General features: G+C 51.4%; 2 protein-coding genes across 4 annotated transcripts in view; one reads left to right on the forward strand and one right to left on the reverse strand.

Annotated features, from left to right (window-relative positions):
• Positions 1 to 10319, forward strand: part of PTPN11 (protein tyrosine phosphatase non-receptor type 11) — a 229606-nt gene extending 219287 nt beyond the window's left edge. Inside the window, exon 16 of the mRNA XM_063315871.1 lies at positions 10307 to 10319. The gene's annotated coding sequence lies outside the window, so the exon portion shown is untranslated. The remainder of the gene's footprint in view (positions 1 to 10306) is intronic.
• CORO1C (coronin 1C) overlaps positions 1790 to 23005 on the reverse strand; it is a 34783-nt gene continuing 13567 nt past the window's right edge. For 2 of the 3 annotated variants that reach the window (XM_063315872.1, XM_063315873.1), the window contains exons 2-11: positions 19229 to 19428; positions 12036 to 12158; positions 8168 to 8297; positions 7341 to 7522; positions 6606 to 6725; positions 5331 to 5435; positions 4345 to 4490; positions 3450 to 3507; positions 3094 to 3339; positions 1790 to 2842 (exon numbers count right to left, since the gene is read on the reverse strand). In XM_063315872.1, the coding sequence (XP_063171942.1) occupies positions 2723 to 2842; positions 3094 to 3339; positions 3450 to 3507; positions 4345 to 4490; positions 5331 to 5435; positions 6606 to 6725; positions 7341 to 7522; positions 8168 to 8297; positions 12036 to 12158; positions 19229 to 19423 (1425 nt within the window). In that variant the 5' untranslated portion in view covers positions 19424 to 19428 and the 3' untranslated portion in view covers positions 1790 to 2722. Of the gene's footprint in view, positions 2843 to 3093; positions 3340 to 3449; positions 3508 to 4344; positions 4491 to 5330; positions 5436 to 6605; positions 6726 to 7340; positions 7523 to 8167; positions 8298 to 12035; positions 12159 to 19228; positions 19429 to 20613; positions 20873 to 23005 lie in introns of those variants that run through there. The other variant, XM_063315874.1, reaches the window with a different exon arrangement.

Consider the following 23005-nt stretch of genomic DNA (forward strand, 5'->3'; position numbering starts at 1 on the left):
GGTGTTGGCTGGGAATCCTGGGAGTTGCAGTCACAATGCATCTAGAAAACGCCAAGTTGGAAGAACTTATAGTTTGGCAATGTAATAATGGGAAAGAATGCAAAGCGCCTTCACGTCTTCTGAAAACTCCACATCCACCATCTAGCACAGTGTTTCTCAACTGTAGCGACTTTAGGCGGTGTGGACTTCAATTCCCATGGCTGGCTGGGGAATTCTGGGAGTTGAAGTCCACACCGCTTAAAGTCGCTACTGTTGAGAGACACCTAGCACAATGCAACCAAATGCCTACAGATTGCCCCCAACCTCAAGACTAACCAGAACCAACATTCTCCAACTTTCTCACTCACTCACATCGTTATTCTATGACTATCTTATCTTGTTAGGTCTGTGGCCTTAAGCCCATTTCCTGCAAACTTTCTCTTATCTGTCCACATGACATCTTTTCCCACACGGACCCATCACAACATCCAAGCTCTAACCGTTCTGTTTTTTTAATGGCCACCTTAGGAGTCCTACCAAAACAGCAGATGAAAAAGGTAGCTCTTCTCGTTGGGCCTTCCTCCTAGCCACCCAGGGGAGGTGTGTGTGTGTGATGAGCATTGCAGGCACATAATTCTTAGAGCAACGAGCTTTCAGGCTCAGGGCTTTGAGCCCCCCAAGACTCCTTGAAGACACAGAAGGAAGAGGAATGGCTCCTGGCTAACCAAAAGCAAAAACGAGGCAAAACCGCAAAACGATGTTAGAAATATTCACCCATGAATTAGCCTTTGGAGTGCCTAAATTAGCCACAATGATCCTCATGTCCAAAGCTCCATGGCCAGCTTCTTCTGCCCGTGAGGGTCTTTCCTGAAAGGTCTCTGACTTTTTACAGCATCACATTCCCAGGAACTTTCTGGTGTTTCGCCTCTGGTGTGTATCCAATGTGTCCCCCAAGACAGCCATCTTTTCCCTTCACAGCACCAGGCACAGCACCGTAGCACAGGGTTCTCACCATGGGGGAATCACCGAGGAACCACTTCTGAGCGAGACCAGAAGCATCAAGAGGGCACCCCAGTAAGACTGGAAGTCTCTGAGTGTGAGGTTGGCACGAGGACATCCAGTTTTGCCTTTGGCACTGGATCAGGGAAGGCAGGCAGGCTTCATCCCTCCATCCAGAGATCTATTTTGGACTCTGAAAAAGTGAGCAGCTAGAAAACTGTTCCACCCTGGTGGAAAAATCACTCTGCTGCAGGTGTCATCTTTGTAAGTGGCCTGGGGCCTCCCAGATTGCATGCAAAGGGGCTGGTGAAGCCAAGAGCTTTGAGGGAAAGGGGAAAATTCCTGCAGAGCAGTTACAGAAGACAGATTCCAGGTTGATGGGAAGGCAGGGGTGTCTCAGACAAGGTCCCCTGGCCTCTGTTGCACTGAGCCTGGCAGCCTTCGGTGAGAAGGAATGGAGAGTTTCTGGAGAGAGGTCTCTCCGCTGCCAACCCACAGTTCAGCAGGGAAGCCTTTTTGCAGACCAGCATGTTCCGCAGGCTGCATGTGGGGCTGCTGCAGAAGAGGGCTGGGCCACTGCGCCAGCCGCTGCTTCTACGTTGCCCCCAAAGCCATGGACTCTACTTGCATCAAGGGGGTGTGGGCTTGCTTGAGGCTGTTTGCTCTGGCAACCAAACTGCCTTGGAATTTCTCTAGCAGCCCAGAAACCTTTGGTGACCCAGACGGGGATGCTGAGGATTCTGAGGTCAGCAGAGCTACAAGCAGAGAGAGGGGGAGAGAGTGCGCATAAATAATTTCAAAGAGCTTCCCAACAGCTTGCAAAATTTAGTGCATTTGTCCTTAATGTCCCAAATTCATATTTTTTTATAACCTTGTAACACCTGGATGATAAATAGAACAAACATCTGCAGGAAACGTGGACCCAGAAATCAGCAATCACAACATGCCAATTTTTGACACTATTAAGATTAAACCAAAGCGCAACGAATGTTTGAACAATGGCTCCCCAGATTTTAGTGGTGAAGCCCTGGGGAAAAGGGTATTCAGTTCCTTGGGTGGCAAAACTGGAGTGGCAGTGGATGGGAAAGCAGACCGCCTCCCCCCTCCAACTCCACGGGGATCTGCGGGGACCAGAAAACAGAAGGCAGAAACTATTTTAAAATTGGTCTTTCAGACCCGGCAGTGGGGTGACCACACCGGCTGTTCAAAGGTAAACAGGCATACACAGCTTATTTGTTCCCCAAATGGCACAAATACACAATGTCCCTTTAGATTAAAAACACAAAATACTGTAAAAATGCTAAAAAGTGAAAAAAAAATACGAGAGTTTTGGATTTTGGCAACCTGAAAGTAAAAAACAAGGGTGCGTGTGTGTGTTTTTTTAAACGAAGTAATTTTGGTCCGCAATTCTAGGAAGTTCGACAGGCACCTCAGCATCATACTGACCAAGTGGAATGACTGATTCTCCGATCGGGAATAAACGCAAGGGACGAGACTGCCACGGCTGTTCCGAAATGGCCACTAAGACATCAGGACATAAGATTGCTCACTAAGAAAGACTTGGCTCCCGATCACGGGCTTCCACTGGCACTTGCAAGCTTAGGAGGAGGAGAGTTGGACCGGGACTGGGCGGGCAGTGCTGGCGCTGGACCGGCCCGTGCCTCTCCCCGTCCGCAGCCCTGCAGGCGGCTCACAGTCCGCGTCCTGCTTCCTCCCCCCACCGCCCCCCCTCCCGGCTTGGCTCTCAGACGGCCATCTTCGCCACCTGCCGTTCTAATTTGGAAATGCGTTCGTCCTGATGAGCGATTGTGTCTTTTAGCGATCTGAGCTCTTTCAAGATTTCTTCCAATTTGGCTTCGTTTTGCTGCAAGAAAGAGAAACGGGAAAGGGTAAATCCTGGAATGGGAAGAGCCCACAAGAGACAAAGGCCCCTCTTCCAAGAAAATGTGCTTTAAACAGGGCAGATCTCAGCACGCTCGCCAGACAAGCAGCAGCGGCCTAGGGATGCCCTCCTTGAGGCCACAGGCCAGTCTGCAATACGCCCAGGGCAACTGAAATGAGAGGTGGCTGTCAGGCCCCAAACACGGAGGACCGGTGGCCTGTTTTTTGACTCACGGGGTTTGAGGTGTCCATCGCTTTCTTTGGGGTGCTGATGAGATCACTCTTCTTGTTGGCTGCTGGCTTGTTGTCCAGTATGTTCTTCTTGACCACCTTGAGGTCCCGGTTCTTCCCCGGAATGTATCCGTGCTTCAAGGAGATGAGAATGGGGTCGGCGTTCTTCCCCTCAAACCATTCCTCGGCTTCCAGGGCAGCTTCTGGCCCAGCTGTATCGGGATACAGGTCATCTTGGAAGAGGTCAGACTGCGGTGGGAGGGAAGGAGGAGGAAGAGAGAAAAAGGACCCAGTCCGGTAAGTTGACCCGCCTTGGACAACTCTGCCAAATCTCACAAACCCCGAAAAACAGCGCCCACCTTCCGAGGGACGGTCATGATGATCGGTTCGCACTTCCTCTCGTGAAGTTTGAAGAACCTTGGAAAGGAAACGAGAACACAAACACACGTTTCAGCGACGTCTGGAGGCGCAGGGAAGCCGAACCCAAGGAACTGAGTTATGGGAATCCTAAAGCTGGGCGGATTTTTCATCTCAAAAATACGCCTCAAGACCCTCACTGCATATGGCTGTGCATCAGGATTTTAGTGGTGATGGCAAGATTTTAAGAAGGGACCAAGACAAAGAGTAAGACCGTCCTGGCCCATTCGGTTGGACCTCAGAGACACTCAGCCCCCCCTCACTTGTAACAAATGCATCAGTCTTCCGCTACGGCCACTTAAGGGGACGACATGTCACAAAACCAACAGAGGTCTCCCAGGAGGGACTTTATGACAAACAAGGCCTCTTCACGACACAAAGGCACACAGACAGCCTGGACGAGGGAGAGACCTCAAGAGCACAAAAGGATTCCCAAACCCAAGGAGGGTAGCCATCAACCTTTCATGAGCTCCGGTCAGGGAGGGGTCCTATGAGGAAGCAAAGCAGTATCTTTGGACCCTATCAGGTTATTTTTCTGTCCAATTCGTCTTGTGACACACGGCCTCTTTTTAAATTTGCTCAGGAACTGAGCAGGAGGTAGGAAAGGTTGTAGCGCACAGCCTTTCCCGAACCGCGGATGTGTGGGAGGACAGCCCTCCGAATGCCCAGCCTGCAGACCGAGGGGGCCGGGAAGCTCAACGGATCACACAGACAGGCCGGCTCCGCTTCCAAGGGGTGGTGATGATCCGATGCCGGGCTACAGGCCTAGGACTGCAGACTGGGGGTGGGTCTTTCGGAAAGGGGCCGGGGGCCGCCACTTGGGACCCCTCTCGTCACCTGGCGATCTCACACTTGTTCACGTCCAGGCCCCTTTTCGGCATGAAGCCCATCCCTCTCTGTGGCTCTTTGCTGCTGAAGGTGTTGAGGTAGTGCACATAGGGAGACTCGCCTGTGATCTCGAAGTAACGGATGCTGCTGTCGCCCTGGAAGAGGACAAAGAGAGGCGGCTACCAGGCAGGGTCCCGAGGCGGGCAGCCTCATTTATTGATTCATTCATTATTAAACTTGTGTGCCACCCGACTCCCAACCATTCTGGGTGGCTGGCAACAATCAAATCAAGAAATTACAGTAAGACCAATTAAAAGGAGGGGGGGGAGATAAAAGATGGCAAGAAGGAGAGACCAGATGGAACGAAGCGAGGGGTCTCCCTCTCCCTCCCCAAATGCCTGGGGGAAGAGCCAGGCCTTTGCAGCTCTTCTAAACAATAGCAGAGTGGGGCCACCCAGATCTCAGGGGGGAACCTCAGAGCAGAAGGCAGGGGCTGGGCAGGTCTGGGTGCACCGGGCACATTGCTAACAGGCAGCCGAGCACAGCCCAGGAGGCTTTCGGCTACAGGTCTCAGCTGTTCAACAGGGGGACACAGAAGTTCCCCGTGTTCAGCGCGGCCAGGGAGCCAGTGCCAATAATACTGCAGAAGTGCCAGAAACGCTGCGCAAAACTTCAGCTCCGCTCCCCTTACGTATTTTGCCCAAAACGGAAGTGAGAATCTCATTTTTGTTTTCATGCGTTACTTTTCATGTGGTACTTTTAAAAAGAACTCTCCAAAGGCAAGGGTGGATTCCTCAGGTACTACTTCTGTCCTGGGGATCCCAAAACGAATTCCAGAGGAGAAGACGCAGGAAACACTCAGCTCCGTAGCCAACCCTAAAGCCAACCTTTCTCTTTGATAGAAAAGCAGCACTTATTGGGAGACGGAGGAATAAGCTGGGGGTTCACAACTCCCACATCTGGGGGGAAAATTATTTTGTTTTGCTGCTACCCACCTTCCCACATAAGTAAAGGATATTCGTGTCAGGGTCGTAGAACGGCAACAGGACACCGTTGCTGGTGTCCATTTCGTGAAGGGCAACGGGCTCTTCCATATTTTTCTGCAACACGAAAGACACATTTTTATTTTAAGGAGAGGCATGTCACAGTTCAGCATCAAAAAGGGTGGTGCCTCTGCCAGCGGAAACTCTCCTCTCACAACTAGCAAGTAAAACAGCTCCTAAAATTACGTATCCAAACTGAATGTTTCCCCAAAGTTCCTTCCCGCATTTAACGTGCTAAAGCCCTGAGATTCAAAGCAGAACCTGCAGCATGCTTTGTTTGAACCATAAGCCGTTCCTTCGCGTGAAGCTCAAAGAATTCATTAACAAGATACTTTTGCTACTAAGTAGTCTATGCTAATTAAACGGGGCGACAAAATTTCCACCTGCAAAAATGTCTTTTGCTGCTGATGGAAAAGGACCGTGTTGGGATTGTTCTCAGTCTCTAGCTTGAAAACCTTTATTTTGTTTCTGTGGCCAAACAGGCTTTGCAGGTTTCTGCAAGAACAATATGAAAGCCTACGAAATCGGTTTAAGAACGCAGGCTGAGGATATAGCTCAAACGCATCCGGTCCTCTTCCAAACTGCCCTCAATTCTCGGAATAGAGTCCCTCCTCAGTTTATGCTGGGCACTGTTCTTGCTGCAAAAAGTCATTATGGAGGACAAAATTAAATAAAACTGAGGAAGGTTTTATATGGGTAGTCCTTGTTCAGCAACCACCTGTTCGAAGTTACAATGACATTGAAAGAGGGGACTTATGACCGTTCCTCATAGCTGTGGCCACTGCAGCGTCCCCGCGGTCACACGATCACAATTCGGGCCTCGGCAACCGGCTCACAATTACGATGGTCGCAGCATCCCGTGGTGACGTGATCGCCATTTGCGACCTTCACTGCCAGCTTCCAACAAGCAAAGTCAATGGGGAAGATGGCAGAGGCCGCAAATGGCAATCATAAAATGGTGATTGCGGGATGCTGTGACCGCGTGGGATTAGCCTAACGATGGCAGCTGGAACTGCTGTCATAAGTTGGTGCGGTCACATGACGTCACGCTTTATGACTGCATCGCTTAGCGCCTGAGTTGTCAGTCCCAATTATGATGGTAGTGAGGATGAGCTGCATCTTGCAAAAGGACCACCCAGTGCATTGCAGACCTCTAGGGCGAAAGGCAATGTGCGTCTCCTTCCGAATGGTTCTCCCACACTGGCCTGGCTCTCCAGAGGCACTTACAGGGTTCCAGAGGGCCAGCTGCCGCTCGCTCATGCGGCTGAACCCGGTGGTGAAGACGTTCCCATCCGAGAGGAAGATGGCCCGCATGGGCCGTGCCCCTTCATGCGCCTTCTCTTTCTCCTGGGGAGGGGAGGGGAGGGGACAGGGAGTGGAAGGAGACCATCGTCACTCTGCAACAGTTCAAAAGAGCCACAACAACCTCTGCCTTTGCTCCAGGCTTTTCACAACAGCCAGGCAGGGCAAGTGCCGGAATCAGGGGCTCCTAACGCCAGCCTCTTTCAAGGGCACCAGGCCGAAGTTCCCAGTGGTACAACAGGAGGCCTCGGTCTTTCAACGCCTGCCCAGGGACCTGCAGGTTTCGGACCCAGCAGCAAAGGGGGAGTGGACCTCCATGAGCCAAGCTCCCCTACACTGGCTGGGAACCATGGGAGGAGAAGGCTGGAGGGCCCCAGGGGGACAAGGCTGGCGTCACAGGCAAAACTGGGATCAAATCTAGGTTCTCAAGACTGCATGCAGAATCAATATGATTTTGGAGCGAGGGGAGTAAAAGAAGGGAATATTACACATGATTGCCTGAAATGGCAACTATGCAACGCCACTTTCTGAGGCGCAACGAACATGTTTTTGGGCCACAGGAAGGGCTGGATCGCATTCGGCAAGGCGGGCTGCCAGAAACCCTGCCTGCACCGTGGCCCCCTTCCAGCCTAACCGTCCGGGGAGCCCCAAGAGACGCACCGCTATTATCTCTTGCTTCCGGGGATCAATCACGCGGACTTTCTTGTCTTTGGAAGCCGTACAGATGAGGCTGCCGTTGCGGTTCCAGCTGACGTTGTAGATCATGTCTTGGTGCATGTCGTCCAGGTTAATGAGGGGCTCCCCCGTCCCCACGTTCCAGATGATGACGGCGTTGTCGCAGCCTGGAGGGGGAGGCGGGCTGAGCCAGGCGCACCACCACGTGCCAGGGATGGGGCGCCCCGAACCTTTCGGCCTGCTTTTCAGACCCAGAGAGCAGGCCTCTTCTACCTCCGGCCCAGCCTTGGGAGCGCTCTGGCAGGGCCCAAGCCTGGGAGCCCTCGTTTCAGGGACCAGTTTGGCCTGGCCTGCTTTCTCCTGTGGGCAGCTCGAGGTTTCCTTCCTCCCTACGTTCTGCTTCAGTTGCATCTGCCACCTTGCATTCCTTAATCTGGCTGGCTCTCTCTTGTTTCTGTCTGCTGGCTCACTGAGAGATACCACGTATGGGCAGAAATCCTGGCTCAGTCATGGTTTGGTGAAACCATAATTGGCTGGATTCACACCAGCCCATAACCACGGTTTACCAACAGCTATGGCCGAGTTCACACAACCGCTAAGCCCAAACACATTATGGCTGACTTGTAGAGATTTTATAATGAATTTGTATCCCCCCTGGGGGCTGGGGTAACTGAAAATGAACCCTGATTTGGGGCCGTGTCTTCCCCAATGTCCTTGAGGCAATTTTGAGCGCGCTCGTCTCCCGTCCCAGCCCTTCTCCACAGGGTCGACAGGCAAGCAAATCCAAGGCTGCCTCCAGCTCCTCGGCCTACCTGCGCTTAGCAGCACGTTGCGGGCGGTGGGGTGCCAAGCTACAATGCCCACTCTTTTGGAATGGCCCTCTAGGATGACGACCGGCTCCGTCAGGGAGAGGGTGAGACCGTTCTCTGGGATCTGCCAGACCTGCCAAGAGTAGGGGGGGAAGGCCAACACGGTTATGGAATCCTGTCAGTTCCCAAAAGGTGAACGTTCTGTAACGCTGCTGGGTAAGCAGGGTTCTGCCTCGGTGGCACCAGGGGAACAGCAGTTACAGAGGGAGCCTTTTTTAGCAGAACTGTATTCCTCTCCACGGGCCGCTGCCTCCCAATTGCTCTGCAAAGAACTCGTGCATGCAGTGAACGACTCTCTGTTCCGCCCTACGTCGGTTTCTTTAGCTGTCTTGGTGAAACACGGCACAGAGAGGGAGAACTTCTCCAAAACCAAACTCCGCTGAGCAGCCGGTGTGTGGCGCAGCTGGCCCTTTCAGCGGAGTCCAAATTGCAATTGGGTCATGTCAACCCTAACCCTTCCCACCACTGATCCTGCCAGAACAGGAGAGGTCCAGAGGTCACCTTGAGGACAAGGAGGCCCAGCTGCCATCGTGGGAAAAGACGCTGTTCAGTCCCAGTGTTGGGTTGAGGGTCTTGGCGGGGCCAGCCTGACTATCCAGAAGAAGTGTCCTCTGACTCTGCCAGATGAGTCACCCTTGGCCAATCCTTGTTCCTAAACCAGAGCTGACCTACATAGAATGGGGGGGGGGGGCAAATGCTAAGGATGTTCTCCACCAGCAGATGGAACCACAGCCAGAGGCTGGCTTGTTTAGCCTCCTAGAAGAGGGAAGGACGGGCACCAGAAAAATTCTCCAGTCAAAAGCAAGCAGCTGGATTCTGCAGACCAGCCAACTTCAAAAGGCATAGCCCAGCCATTTAATTGGGAAAGTCTGTTCTGGTATTTTCAAATGGCAATTTCTTGGAAAATTTAAACATAAAAGAATAGTCAGGAGGGACGTAGAGAGAATAGAGACTTTGGGAATTACTGTGTCAGTTACTCGGTGGCAAGGCTCGCAGTGACCGATTGCTGTTGCTATATCAGGAGCGAGCCAAAAGAAATCCAGGACATCAGCCCAAATTCCGATGCCCAAAGCACAGGAGCAAATTGGGGCTGGCCACGCTTCCGTTTTGTGCACAGGGCACGCGGCACCCCGTAGCAAACCCAACAATGCCTTAACCCAGTGTTTCTCAACCTTGACAAGTTTAAGAGGGGTGGACTTCAACAAGGCTGGCTGGGGAATTCTGGGAGTTGAAGTCCACCCTTCTAAAACTTGCCAAGGTTGGGAAACACTGCCTTAACTGCTCTGGGGATACTTGATGGTAAGCAGGTTCAGCTCCTCTGTGAGCAACCTATTATTTAATGTCAGGTGCAAAACCGCAGGCTTCCTCTTCTCAACATGCTATTCCAGGGCAGCCCTCTTAGCGCTCCAGGGGGGATTAATGGCAGGCCCTGAGGAGGCCTTGCCTCTGACCTTCTGGCAGGGAGCAATAAGGAAAGATGGCCAATTAAACTCCTCCAACGGCAGCTCTGGGGTGGGCACAGGCCGCCAGGCTCTCCCACGTGATGCCCACTGCTCTGGAAGAGAAATGGCTCCCCACTCCCCACCCCAAACTAGCTAGTTTTGTCAGCACCAGATGGATGGCACATAGGCCACTGCAAGGTAAGACAATCCTGATTTGGCCTCGCGTTCCAAAGGTCCTTCCCCCAGTTTGCTCCTCTCCAGGTTTCTTGGGCCTCCCTTCCTATCAGCCTTGACCAACACAGCCCGTGGTCAAAGATGCTGGGAGCTGCAGCTTAAAGCATACGAAGGGGACCATTTATTTAGTGGCAAGAAAACGGCCTGCTGCACACATATTCCGGCGCTGGATGAGCATCCTACTCCTCAGAGTAGGTTCCTTTGACTTCTCCTTGCTTTTCATCACATTTCCTTGAAAGCATGTGCTAAATGTCATTCTAAAGCCTCCAATGAGTTTACAACTTCCCATCAATCTTTGGTGGGAGGATGGGTCTGTTTTCTATTTCACGCAACACTTAGCTACCATTAAGACATTCATACACTGAGATAAACTGTGAGCCATCCATCAAAGATTTATCACCATTTCTAGCATCATGGGTTTCTCCGTGTCTGCTCAGCAACCAATGGCCAACAGCCTCACTGACGCATTTGTGCATTCAAGTCCTTTTTTTAAAAAAAAAACATATCCAAAATACCCAAGCAAATCTGCAATTCATCTTCTCCGAGACTCAGAATCTGACTGAGTCGGGCTGAAATTAATTTCTCTCATTTGAAAACAGCCCCTTTGGCTTCCTCTACAAAACCTTTATATAATCTAAAGTTCTTCAGCCAGAGGAGATGAAACCTGCAGCACATTATGGTCGTTTCAAGGGTTCCCAAGAATCCCTATTTAAGCGGTTCCTTATTTCCTGGCACGAGGACATCATTCTTCCAAGTGGGCATCACACGGCAGCCCAGGAACATTCCGCCCAAACTTTGCACCCACTCGCCTTGACCAAGGGAGAGAAACAGCTCAGAATGCACCGTCTGGAGCAAATGGCTATGCAGTTCTTCCCCTCTGCTCCTCTCCACTCTTAATTACGTCGCCAAGGCAACTTTTCAGCACAAAAGAAACAGCAGGGAAAAGGCTCACAAATGCATGTTCTGGGGGAAAGGGGAAGCACGTGTGCTAAATGCCAGGCTCACTGCTCTCTCCTCCCCCTGCCCTCATTTTGCAAAGAACCAGGCATAACATGGAAGCTGTTCACTTGGGGGTCTCTCCCCGCCATCCCAACACCTTCACTGGTGCCTCTTACATTGCTACGCCCCAACTTTCAACATGTGAAATATCCCTGTGGGGAGAGAAGGGAACTGAGATTGTATGGATCGACCAAGCAGGCCTCTCCCGGGCTAACTTCTGCTGCTCTCAGAAGAACTGGTTCTACTAGGCCAGGGTTTCTCCACCAGGGCTCCGTGGCACCCTCGGGTTCCGCAAGAGTTCTCTAGGGGTTCCCTGGGAGATCACGATTTATCTAAAAAATTATTTCAAATTCGGGCAACTTCACATTAAAGAGGTAAGTTTCATTCTTTATTTTTAGTTTAAGAGCACTGTCCATGCATATATGTGGGCCTACCCAGGAAACGAATGCAGTAATTTTGTGACTTCTGTTCTATATTTGAGCCTGAATGTGCAGGGGTTCCCCCAGGCCTGAAAAATATTTCAAGGCTTCCTCCGGGGTCAAAAGGTTGAGAAAGGCTGTCCTAGGCAGATCCTGAAAAGTTGCCCCTGTGCCCACATTAGCGTAGATGCATCGAGGGATATTCATTTGCAATCAGCCTCCAATGGCTTACGTTCCTGGCCGACAACTCACTTGCGGGAGGGCCAGACGGAGGCAGTAAGGGACTGCACAAGGCCAAGGCCTGCCCATCTTGCTCATTTCCCCTTTAAGGAAAGTAGGCTTCTGTGCGCACAGCCTCACAGCGGCTTACACTCATGAGGATGTCAGCCATCCCACCAACGCATTAAGAGCCATTTCTGCAGGACTCCATTCCCCCATGTTGCACAAGGTTCCCCAGACAGCTTGGATGAGAAGCAAATGCATCTCTTTGCTCAGATGCTTAATTTTTGCCAGACCTCCTAATGACATTAATTCCATTTCACGTCCCCTGCAAATGACTGTTTTTTTAAACTGAGCTTTCCAGCATCCATTAATACACAATCCGCTGAGTGGGGCCTTCCGACTCCTGGCTAGAAATCATTACCACAAGGTTCAACGAACAACTCCCAGGCATCAAAGCAAGAAGCGACTCTCGCTGGCCCCAAACGCTTCACTCACCATCACTGTGCAATCTTCTGAGCCGCTGGCAATCACTTGATCGTTGTGAGGACACCAGTCTATGTCCAGCACTGGTCCGGTGTGGCCACACACTGTGGGATACGACTTGTCAATTCTACCTGTCTGAAGAGGAAGAGAAAAGGGGGCTGTTACCCAGAGGACGAAGGACAAATCGCAGGTATGCAAATATTATCGAAAAGGTTTCATTAGCACCTGCTCCTTGATTCTTTGCACTGGGGACCCTGAGAACTAAACCTGGGAATTTCAGCAAAGGGTGGGCTCAGTCATGAAACCAGTGTTTCTCAAGCTTGGGCACTTTAAGCTAGGTGGACTTCCACTCCCAGAATTCCCCAGCCAGCTTGAGAAACACTGCATTAAACCACGGCTGTCCTGCAAAGGTTTCCACCTCCAACCTGCATAGGCAGTAGCTCCATTTCGCAATGTTTGTTTGAAACCAGCCCAGCTGCACCCCATTCAGAGCATGCCAGGCACACCCTTCGGGCCTCTCTTGCCCAGACACCAACGTTTACAGCTGGGTTTCCAGAGCCGCGGTTTGCTCCTTACGCCGAATGACCCTTGGATCGCGCTTTCGACAATTGCGCAGCCAGTGCTCGGGAGGTTAGCCTTTCCCATTCAAAGTTCACTGTAAAAAGGGCTTTAGAAACGGCGCTAACCGCCTAAGCTTCCAAACGGTCTGACCTTAGACCGGCTTGTCAAAATCAGAAGAAGGGCAGCTGGACAAAGAGGTAGTAGCCGCTCAGCTGAAGTTGACAGTTCAGGAAACAGGGCTTCTAGCTGAGGACCAGACAAACCGTCTTCAACTAGAGAGCGCCAGCAACGCCGCCTGCCCAGCAGAGCCAGGACTGCTTTTGTTCTGATCAGGGGGCGATGCGTGACTCGGAAGGAACGTGGGCACAGCTGTGAGGCAGCACTCAGTGCCCTCGCTGAAAAGCCATTCGCTCAGAGAGAAGGACAACGCGTGCTGGGAGAAACGCAGAGACTGCGCGTGAATGGCAAACGGGCAGGTGAGCTGCAAAAGAGGAAGAACACTCGATTTTTTAATTTGAGCTCTTCGATCCCAGGGCTTCACGTTTCCCCCAAAAGGCAACTCGGCCAAGTCCTACGGACTGCCGTATTTCTGCACAGAGGTCCTGAAAAACCGATGAAGCTCTTCGTTAGGACGAGTCCCGTCTCTTCTGCCGGGGGAATGCAGGGAAACCCTTCTGAGATCCGTTTCTTGCACAAAGTTCAGGAAAAGAGCAACTAAACCCCAAGAAACATCAGCTTATATATCCCACCATGTTTTATTTTGCAGAACGGAGCGGAGGCAGGATGCCAAATCACAAAGGATGGGTTTGAAGCACAAAGGAGATCTCTAGTTCAGACAGAACCTCTGGTGTCTCCTCTCAGACTGTCAACCCCTGCCCCGAGGCTAACAACCCCACCCGCAGCTTATCTCCTAACCAGAGCCCCCAGCTCTGCAGAGCGTGCCCAGATGGTTCCTACCCTGGCACGGGGCTTAAACGGAGAGCCTCTGCCGCCAATCCACCCATGACAAATGGCCATTAATCATCCCTCGGCCCAGCTGGGATCTCCATGACTAACCCTCCTTAAGATAAGGAAAGGCCGCCGTTCCCCAAAGGGGGAACCCATCGTGGCAACACCGCCCTCCTCAAAAGGCTCCTACAAGTTATGTATAATTCAAGCTACTCGAGTGACCCGAAAGAGGCATCTCTCATGAGGAGCCTTGGAAATGTGTAGCAACATCGGAGATAAAAGAATTCAGGTTTCCTGCTCGGTCGGTCTCTTCAAGCAAGGACTGTGCAGCCAGGAGGGCTCAAGATCAAATACAGAAAAGGAGACGTCTCGAAGAACAGAGGGGTGGTGGGGGCACGTAGTTTTGCATCAGGTCCTAAGAGAATGTCAGGGGGCGGACGAGATAGGGTAGCAAAACTAAGAATGAAGAATGAAGAACAGCTCCTCTGTAAGCTTCAGGAAATGATACCCCTGGCCCAGTGTTGCTCTACCTTAGCAACTTTAAGGTGGGTGAATCTGAAAGTTGCCAAGGTTGAGAAACACTGCCCTACCCACACGGCACTCTTCTCTGTGTTCGCGCAGAACGCCAGGCCACAATCCTTAGCCTCTGTTTCTGAAGACGCCTCACTGACCGTCTTCGTATCAGACAAAGCCATTTGGCACAGCTTTGCACTTCACACTCAGCCAGGAACTAGGACTCCGGATCACGTGCAAATCTGCATCTGTGCAGACATCGGAGCACCCTCTAATATGTTGTTGGTTCCTAAAGTAGCCCAAACCTGGGGAATGAGAGTTTGCTTGGAATCTGTGCATCTGAAAATGGAGGAAGAGGAACGAAGAGGGTCGCCAGGTTTTCCCCTCACGAAGCGACCGACTAAAAGCGGTTCAAAGCCACTACAACGATGATGCCCCAAGGTTCTTTGGAAAGGAGGGAACATCGCCTGGCCTGTGTGGCAGTGAGGAAGTCGTATCTCTTCCCATCGGGGACCAGAAACGCGGTGCTGGATGACTTCATGGCTGACTCCCATGCGCTTCCAGCCAAACAGAGATAAGTGCCTGGTACAAAGGCCTCTGTGACTGTAATGATTTCCATGGAATATCTGCCCTGGAAAATCTATGGCTGCAGAGAGAAATTGGCTGGAGCAAAATAAGTGGCCGGCGCAAGAGAAGTCTCCCCGTTGGCACAGCAGCTGTGTCTTGGCTAGGAAACAGCCGTTTGCTGGGACCGCTCCCTCCTGGCCCTGCCATTGTCTCTCGCACCAGGCTTTCCCCGACTCTCCAACACGCATGGCGATCACACCGCTGCTGCCCCTGCAGCAAAAACTGGCCAGTGTGCTGCCAAGAGTGCAATGGACGCAAGAAGCCCCGTTGTCCCCAACCCAGCTAGCTGCATCAAGCAATGGGCCTGCTAGGGGGACATGGGATCCTGGGAACGCCCAGTGGATGCCAGGCCTCCGAAAGCCAAAGGGGAGGAGGGAGAGGTTACTACCCACCTTTATTTTATTCATATTTATTCCCCCCCCCTCACACACACACGCTAATGAAGGACAAAAGCAGGAAACACTAATTAACTTTGCTGACATAATGGGCAGCACATGGTTGCCAAGGCTCTACCTTCCAATCAAATTCTTCATGAATATGGGAAGAGGGCAAAGAATAGAAACAGGAAGTTCTGGGCAGTATGACCCAACTCTGGCTCGCAGCCTGCCCAATTAATCGCAACGCTGTTTTGCACCTGAGGGTCTCTCAAAAGGAGAAAGCGTTTCACCCTCAGAAGAACTCGGTGGCTTCCACACCACTCCCAAGACAGGTGTGACTTCCTTGTCCCGGAGCAGGCTGGCTGCAAGGGAGAGGGCAGGTGAGGTAGCGCCTTCTACGGATTCTTTTCCAGCAACAGAAAGAGGGCAGCTTCTAAAAAGGAAGACAGTTTTGTTCCCAGGCCTCAAATTTACACAGCAAACTGCAAGCCGAAAGCAAAGTTGCACAGGCAAGGGTGAAAGGAAAAGGTAAACATGTTTTCACAATCGCTCATCTAAACTGCTGGCGCTGGGTCACGCCTTCCCCGGCCAGTTGCTCTGGACTTTTAACTCCCATAAGATGCAATGATTGTTCAGACGTATGGCGGACCAAGCAACTCTCGAACCAGAGGAGGGAAATGCAGCCGACTTTCGGCAATGTGACTGAAGAGCTGGAGAGTCAAAGCTGTCGAAAGCTGCATATCTGGGCTGCAAAAACCCAGAGAGCCACTGGAGATCAGCAAAGCTGGACGTTTCTGGGGCTCTTTGCTGTTATTTAATAATCATCCAGTTTTGCAGCTCAAATATGGCAGCCCTTTCCTAGTTGAGTGGCAAAATAGAAGCGGTAGGTCCCTATAGAGCAGTGTTTCTCAACCTTGGGAACTTTAAGCTGTGTGCTGCCATTTAAGCATGGCTGGCTGGGGAATTCTGGGAGTTGAAGTCCACACAGCTTAAAGTTCCCAAGGTTGAGAAACACTGCTTTAGAGGCTAATCATTTGATTATTCAGAAAGGACAGCTGAAGGATGGGAGAAAAACGCAATTCACAGTCCAACAGAATGGTGTGGATTCTCCTGCCCGCCCTCGCCCCCCTCCCCACAGTATGCAACAGCTTGCACACACTTCCTGTGGAAACTGCGAGCTGGACCTTTTGGGAAGAGACAACGAAACCACAATAAGAGGGAAACTAAATTAAACTTTATGCAAGGAGGACAAAAAGGAAGCTTTTGTCTAAGGCTCCAAACAGCAGAGCCCGTGTTCTCAAAGAAAAACAAATGTTGCCTTACCAAAAAGGAAAAACAACAACAACATCAACCCTTCAATGCACATCGGCTTGTTTATTTATTCAGGGGAAAACGTTTTGGACAGTGAATGTAAGGATATCCTCTGGTCCCCGGGAGCCTGTCTAGCACTGAGCGACCTAAGAGGAGAAGGGAGGAGGCTACCCCCATTTTCTGCTTCGGTCCCTAGCAATCCAGAGCCAGTGATTTTTCAGGAATAGGCACGTTATTGATTAAGCACCCGTGACTCCCGAACAATAGGGAGGGGAGGCCTGTATTTGCAGAGTAACTTTTAAGGCAAGTGGTGAATTCCTGGCCAGCGCTAACTGGTCAAGGAAAGGGAAATGAGAAAAAAAAATCCAAGTTTAAGAGGAGCCGCACCCAAAAGCCAACATTTTTTGCTTGGAAAGACAAATCTTCCAGGGGCTTTCCAAGAATCTGTTATTTCCATGAACCGGGCTTCCAGAAATAAAGGACTCTTCATGTTCACTAGGGCTGGAATCCCACACATGCTCAGGAAAAATGAACGTCTTTGCACTGACAGCCATGAGAGTGAAAGACTTTTATTCCAAACCAGGCTGGGCAGGAAAAATGTTTTTAAGTCTCTCCTTCAAACTGCCACATACATTCAGGACTTTTTACAGCTCCCCCTCTTCCCCTCCCCCTCAATTTTAATCTTGTTTGTCAATTTTTTTTTCTGTAAAATTAAAGTTTCCCTCTAGGAAAATCCTCTTCTTTACAAAAAGCAGGTGGCAACCTTGGCAAAGCTTGGCAACCCATCTCGGGAGCCTGCTGAGGGGAAGCGGATGGGTGCGGGGTAAGAAATGGAAGCTTCCAGTGGTGAGTTTTGCTTTTGCTTCGAATTAGACACTGCCCAAATTCACTCATCACACCAAGCTATAACTGTGGCCTGTCAGATGAATCCTAGCCATTGTCTTGTGCAGTATGAGAACTCAGCCACTGGCCACTGGCTTTCAGTTACCCTGGTCACCCTCCAGTCCACTTTAATCCCCAGAATCCTCAGTATTGGCCATGGTGGCTAGGGGATTCTGGGAGCTGAAGTCCACCCAGTTCGGGAGAAAGCATCTTCAAATCTTCACCGCTGTGCAGCCCAAATTCTGAGCAGGGGTATGTATGCTGCACCAATGAATCCTCGGGGTTTACTTGGTATTTATTCCCCCCGCCCGCCACCCAATTTTCCTTTCTGAAGTTCCTCTGCTTTATTAAAAAAGGCCTCTGCAAAGGAATTAATTTCCTGGCTTCCACAGGCCTGGTGCCCACTTGCTGCCATCCCAGGCAATCCGCCCCTCCCAGCCTGCTTCCTGTAAGGAGACCGGGGCTGAACCCTGAGCAGGGATGCTTAAAGAGCGCAGGGGTTCCTGCACCTGCCTTGTGATTCCAGGCACGGCAGGTCACAGCCTGCATCGCCCAGCGGGTAACCCATGGAGGCACTTCCCGTCTCCCACTCAAAGGGCGCCCTGGGGCTGAGCCCGGCTGGGCACCCGTGGGCAGAGGGGGGAATGTTGAAGGGACCCCAGGAAAGAGTTAAACGTCCTCCCCGTTTGACTCAAAGTGCTCCTGGCAGCCCAAAGTGGCCAATCAAAGCGGAGGGTGGATATTACTCAGGACGGCTCCAGCGAAAGAGCTGGAATGGCCATATATGGTAAAAACGGCTGCCAAGGCCCGACAGACAGGCTGATTCGTGGAAAGGCTGCCGCAGCGGGCAGCCCCGTCGTCGGGGCCAGGCCGGAGGCGCGCACAATACGCCGCTCCGCTGGGCTGTGGGGGGAAGGCCATGGGCGAGGCAGCCTCGGGGCCCCAAAGGAGGAGCCGAGACGCGCCCCCCCCCCCGCAAGACACGCTGCTGCCTCGGCCTGTCTGTTTCTGCTCCAGGAGGGCGCGCCCTAGAGGCCTTTTGGCCTCAGCTCTTCCCACCTTTGATAGTCCATCCCTTAGAGCAGTGTTTCTTAACCATGCATACTGGCTGGGGAATTCTGGGAGTTGAAGTCCACCCATCTTAAAGCGGCCAAGGTTGAGAAACACTGCCTTGGAGCCACCAAGGGCTTCCTGCGAGAGAAGGGCTGTGATTCCCCAGAACCCAGGCAGAAGGAAGTGAGCCTCGTTGCCTGGGACCTCAGCGTGGATCCCCCAGCCTCCCCAGTCTCTAGTTCTGGGGCGGGGGGCTGGGCTGCCATCTCTTCCCCACCAACCAGCCTAGCCATCCAACACAGACCAAGGTCTGGGGCTCCCTGGAATCCTGCACATTCAGGATTGCCCAGGCTGGTCTCTTGACGCTTGCTGAGCATTTGGCTCAGCCTGTTGAACAAACAAGGAAGCTTCCCTCTTCCCTGGCCTGGCAGTCAGCAAGAACGGAGGGGGAGGCACGCTCAGCCCGGTGACTCATGGCGAAGAGACGTGGGTTGCTGAGAACAAATCCATGCCGGCCTATCTCGCACATGAAAGAAATACTCCGGTCTCTTAAATCACCCGCCTTTCAACATAAAATACAGAGAGCTGTGAACGGTTTTCACCGGCAGGATTGGGCCACTCCTCCCCGACCCTTCCTCTCCTCTGCCGTTTTGACGGTGCGCCCTTTGGGAGCCCAGCCATCTCTAGTTTTTGCTCACGAAAGGGTTAAGAGCCATGTGCACTGCAGAAATATTAGGAAGAAACGGCCCTGGAATGAAATTTCGCATGATGGATGCCGGATCACGAGCAGAGTCGGTACCAAACACCAACCCTCCCTCTACTGCTTCATCTGTTGTAGATTCTGCATGTTCAACAGGAAATCAGACGATTTTGTAATAAGGAGGCACGTTAAAGCTACAGGACCACATGGAACGTTAAAACACACAAACTTACCTTGTGTAAAGGCAGAACCAGGAATGCGCCTCCCCCACTCGCTTCTATGATTATCGCGACGAATTTGGGGTTGACTGCACAAAACGAGCTATCCCAAGTAACCCGGGACACTCGAATGTCATCGTAACACTGGTCATTTTTCACCGCCTGGCCGAACACGTGCCGAAACTTGCTCTGTCGTACCACCCGTCTCATTGTTTCTGTGGAGGAAAACGTTAAAAAAACAGAAACGACTTACTCAGATGGGTCCTATGCACGGCCTCGAGAACCATCCTGGGGGGAACTGCCAAAGGGCATCCCACCTGCCCAACGGCAAGGCCCTAGCAATGGGGAAAGCGGCAGCCCCAACCCGCAACTCAACGTGGCCCAACAGGAAGCCATCCTGACATTTTGGAGCCCAACTTCCATAATTCCAGCCAGCGTCCCCGACCAGTTACTGTTGCTGGGAAGCCAATACTGGGCGAATCAGGCAGAATATAGGCTTTTAAAGATACACCTTCCCACAGCGCTGCCCTGATGGAGATGCCCTCTTGCTTGTAATCTTGATTTTCACAATCTGTTCATTTATTATTCAAATTTAATTATTACCTTACAATATCTGCATAGCTACCCTAGCAATAAGCAGCAGCATTTCAACATATATGTTAAAACAATTAGCATATATTGTATGTTAATATAATATAATAATATATTATATTAACATATAATATATGTTGATTGTTTTCAAGTGGAAGAGGAAGAAATGTCCATTAACTAAGGAAGAAGAAAGGTCTATCGACAATCTAGCAATAATGGTCAAACAAAAACACCTCCAAATGTAGCCATGAACAGCATTACTCAAAATTATTACTGAGGACATAAACTGGGCATCTGACTAATTAAAAACCACAACAGAATTGCCAGCTGCTAAATCAAATATTGTTGAATAACAGTCCAATATTTGTAACATTTTAATTTTAGCAGAACAAAAAGAATGTAATTAGCCGGTTTGAGACCAACGATAACTGTAAAAACAAATTAGTTAACTTACTGTGAAACAATGAATTGTTTATTTAAATATCGCATCAATCAACATTTAGCCAAGATTTGTACAATGAATCTCTCTTTCTTTGGCCTGTAATCTACGCTTATTTAAAACAAAGGAAATAAATTGAAACAGAGGAACAGATTCTGTTCAAGGCAGTCATCTGGGCCAATTCTTCCATCCCCAGCATCACAGCTCCATGGAATATTTGGCAAAGCTCCCCCCAGCCTTACGCCCTTCAGATGAGCTGGAATTTCTGTTCTCAGAATTCCCCACTGGGGAGGGGGGATTCTGGGCCTTGTACCACCCCTCTGGAGGGCACCAGGCCAGGTAACAGTCAACCGAGCCAAAATGAACTGACCTCTGGAACAGCACGCTTACTGAAGATGAGCTAAGGGCCCTCCTCCATGTGGGTGCATGCCGTTACACACACGTCTGCTTGCTAACAAGGATTAGGGAAAATGACTAACACACACACGCACACTCCATTTTCAATCTCCAGCGCACTGCATGTTCAGACCTCAACAACGATAACCTTTAAGGTCATCTCTTTTCAGAAAATCACAGATGCTAATCAGCAGCAAAGGAGGATGTGAACCAGCCCAGCCAAAGTTTCGTGAAGAGGCTGAAAAAGGCAGATGTTAGAAATGCGAAACCACAATGCATCCTCCTGAGCGCCTGCTGCGCTCTGAATAATAGAACAGCTTCCCAATTTTGCTGATGTTCAGAGCAATCTCAGCGTTCTGGGCTGTATTGCAAAGGCAGCGTGGAGGTTTCTGAAGGACAGATTCCTCCCAGAGGAAATTTGGTTTCCCGGCTCGTTTTGATCCAGGTCTGAAAACCCCGCAAATCTACCTATTGCTGGAAGAGATTATCTGTGGCTCAGGATTGAACTGTGGAGCTCTTGGGGCCTCTGACCTTGGCTGTTTTCTTGCAGATGTTTCGTTGCCCAACAAGGCAACATCGGCTCACACAGAAGATGTTGCCTAGTTGGGCAGTGAAATGCCTGCAAGAAAACAGCCAGGCTCAGAGAGCACTAAGCACTCCATAAACCTACCTATGTTGGCAAATATACCAGAGTAACTGGAACATTAGCACCAATTTTGGAAAGCCATCAGACCAACCGTTATCCAGAAAGGAAGGCACACAGGCTGAGCATCCTAAAATCGCTGCACCCCTACAGACAGCACGGGAATCTCTGGGGTCCCTGCCCTCTTCTAGAGAAGCACAACAAAACTCAGCAAACGAGGTCTGCAGCAGGGACGCCCATCCACCTGGGAACAGTAGGGCGACTCCCAGCTGCTCCGGGACTGCTGCCAAACAGTCCCTGCATCCATCAGGCAGTGGTCTTTGCAGGCCTCCAGGCCGCCAAGCCAGGGGAGGAAACACCCACCGCTTATTCCCACTCTCGAGAGGTCCAGGGACAGTGGGCCACTCTCAGCTGCATTTGCAAGAGGGGACATCTTCACGGCCGCTGAGCAGATGGCTCATTAGTGCAAGGAAGCCGCTGCGGCTCCTTCCCGCAGGAGGGGGCGGCTCCATTACTCCTCCGTGACCCTGCCTGACAGCCTCCAGCTCCTTTTGCCGCTACTGAAATGAGAGGACTCGCCTCAGCTGCAGAAGGGCAGGATGGAGCTCCCGGAAGTCCGCAGGGCCTGTGCGCAGCGGTCGGCCGAGCCGCGGTGGGAGCAGACTGGCAGACGAGGTCGGCTCCTGGCCTGGCTCACTCAGAGGGGGTCCTGATGGTCTCACCCGGGGAGGGAACCGGAACGCTTCAAGAGCTGCTAAAATAGGGCTGATCGGAATGCTCACGAACCCACCTCCAGAGAGCTGGGATTGGCCTTCCCAGGGCCAAACAAGAAGGCCGCGGGATGCAAACAAGCCACTCTGTTCAAAGCTAACAGCAGTTTGCACTGCAAATGCACCCAGATTCTTCCTCTTGCCTTGAATCTCTGCTACGTGCATGCAAGCATCTGCTAGGGAATGCCTTAGGCATGCATCCAAGTGACCGGAAAGGGCAGCAGCAGAACCCTGCACCCAAATTCAGGACTTACTCCCACATTCCGGATTGTGCGTAATTTTACTTTATTTCTCCTCCAGTTCTTTTTCTTTTTCTTTTTTTTTTGAGTTTCTGAGCCTCAGTTCAGTGCACTTCAGGAGAAAAGAAAATCCTTGTTCATCTCCTCCAGCATCTCAGCATGGTGCCATGCAGACCAGCCTCCTCACGGTGCACCCCGGGCAACATGGCTTGCCACGGCTAACTAGTCTACACATCCAGCCGCTGGACCTCACAAGGATTTCCCAGCAAGAAAAAGCACCACGAACACCGATCTGCTATGCCATACGATTAAAAAAAAAAAGCGTCTCAGAAAACGAAGGGACGGGGAAAAGAAACAAAGCTCTCCCATAACCCGTCCCCTCCGCTGCAGCAGAACCGCACAGGAGGAGCGACACCCCTGCGCTCGGCCAACGTGCGTCCCAACCAGTCATGCCCCCACGTGACAGCCCTTCCTTGGCTGCAACACCTTTCTCATTCTGTGGGCGGTGAATCACTTGTCTGTTTGCTCTGTCAAAGAGGCGAGGCAGAGCCTGTGCTTGGGGCGATGGGCCTGCACAGCAAGCAGTGCATCGGCTAGTTTTCCTCCTGCGAGGTTCGCCCAACACAACCTGAAGTTTTAGCACGAGCACAAAAGCACCACCGAGGCTACATTTCCCACTGAATTCACTGCCGCAAGGAAAGAGTGAGCGACAGT

This window comes from Candoia aspera, chromosome 15, assembly GCF_035149785.1.
Source record: "Candoia aspera isolate rCanAsp1 chromosome 15, rCanAsp1.hap2, whole genome shotgun sequence".
NCBI lineage: Eukaryota > Metazoa > Chordata > Lepidosauria > Squamata > Boidae > Candoia > Candoia aspera.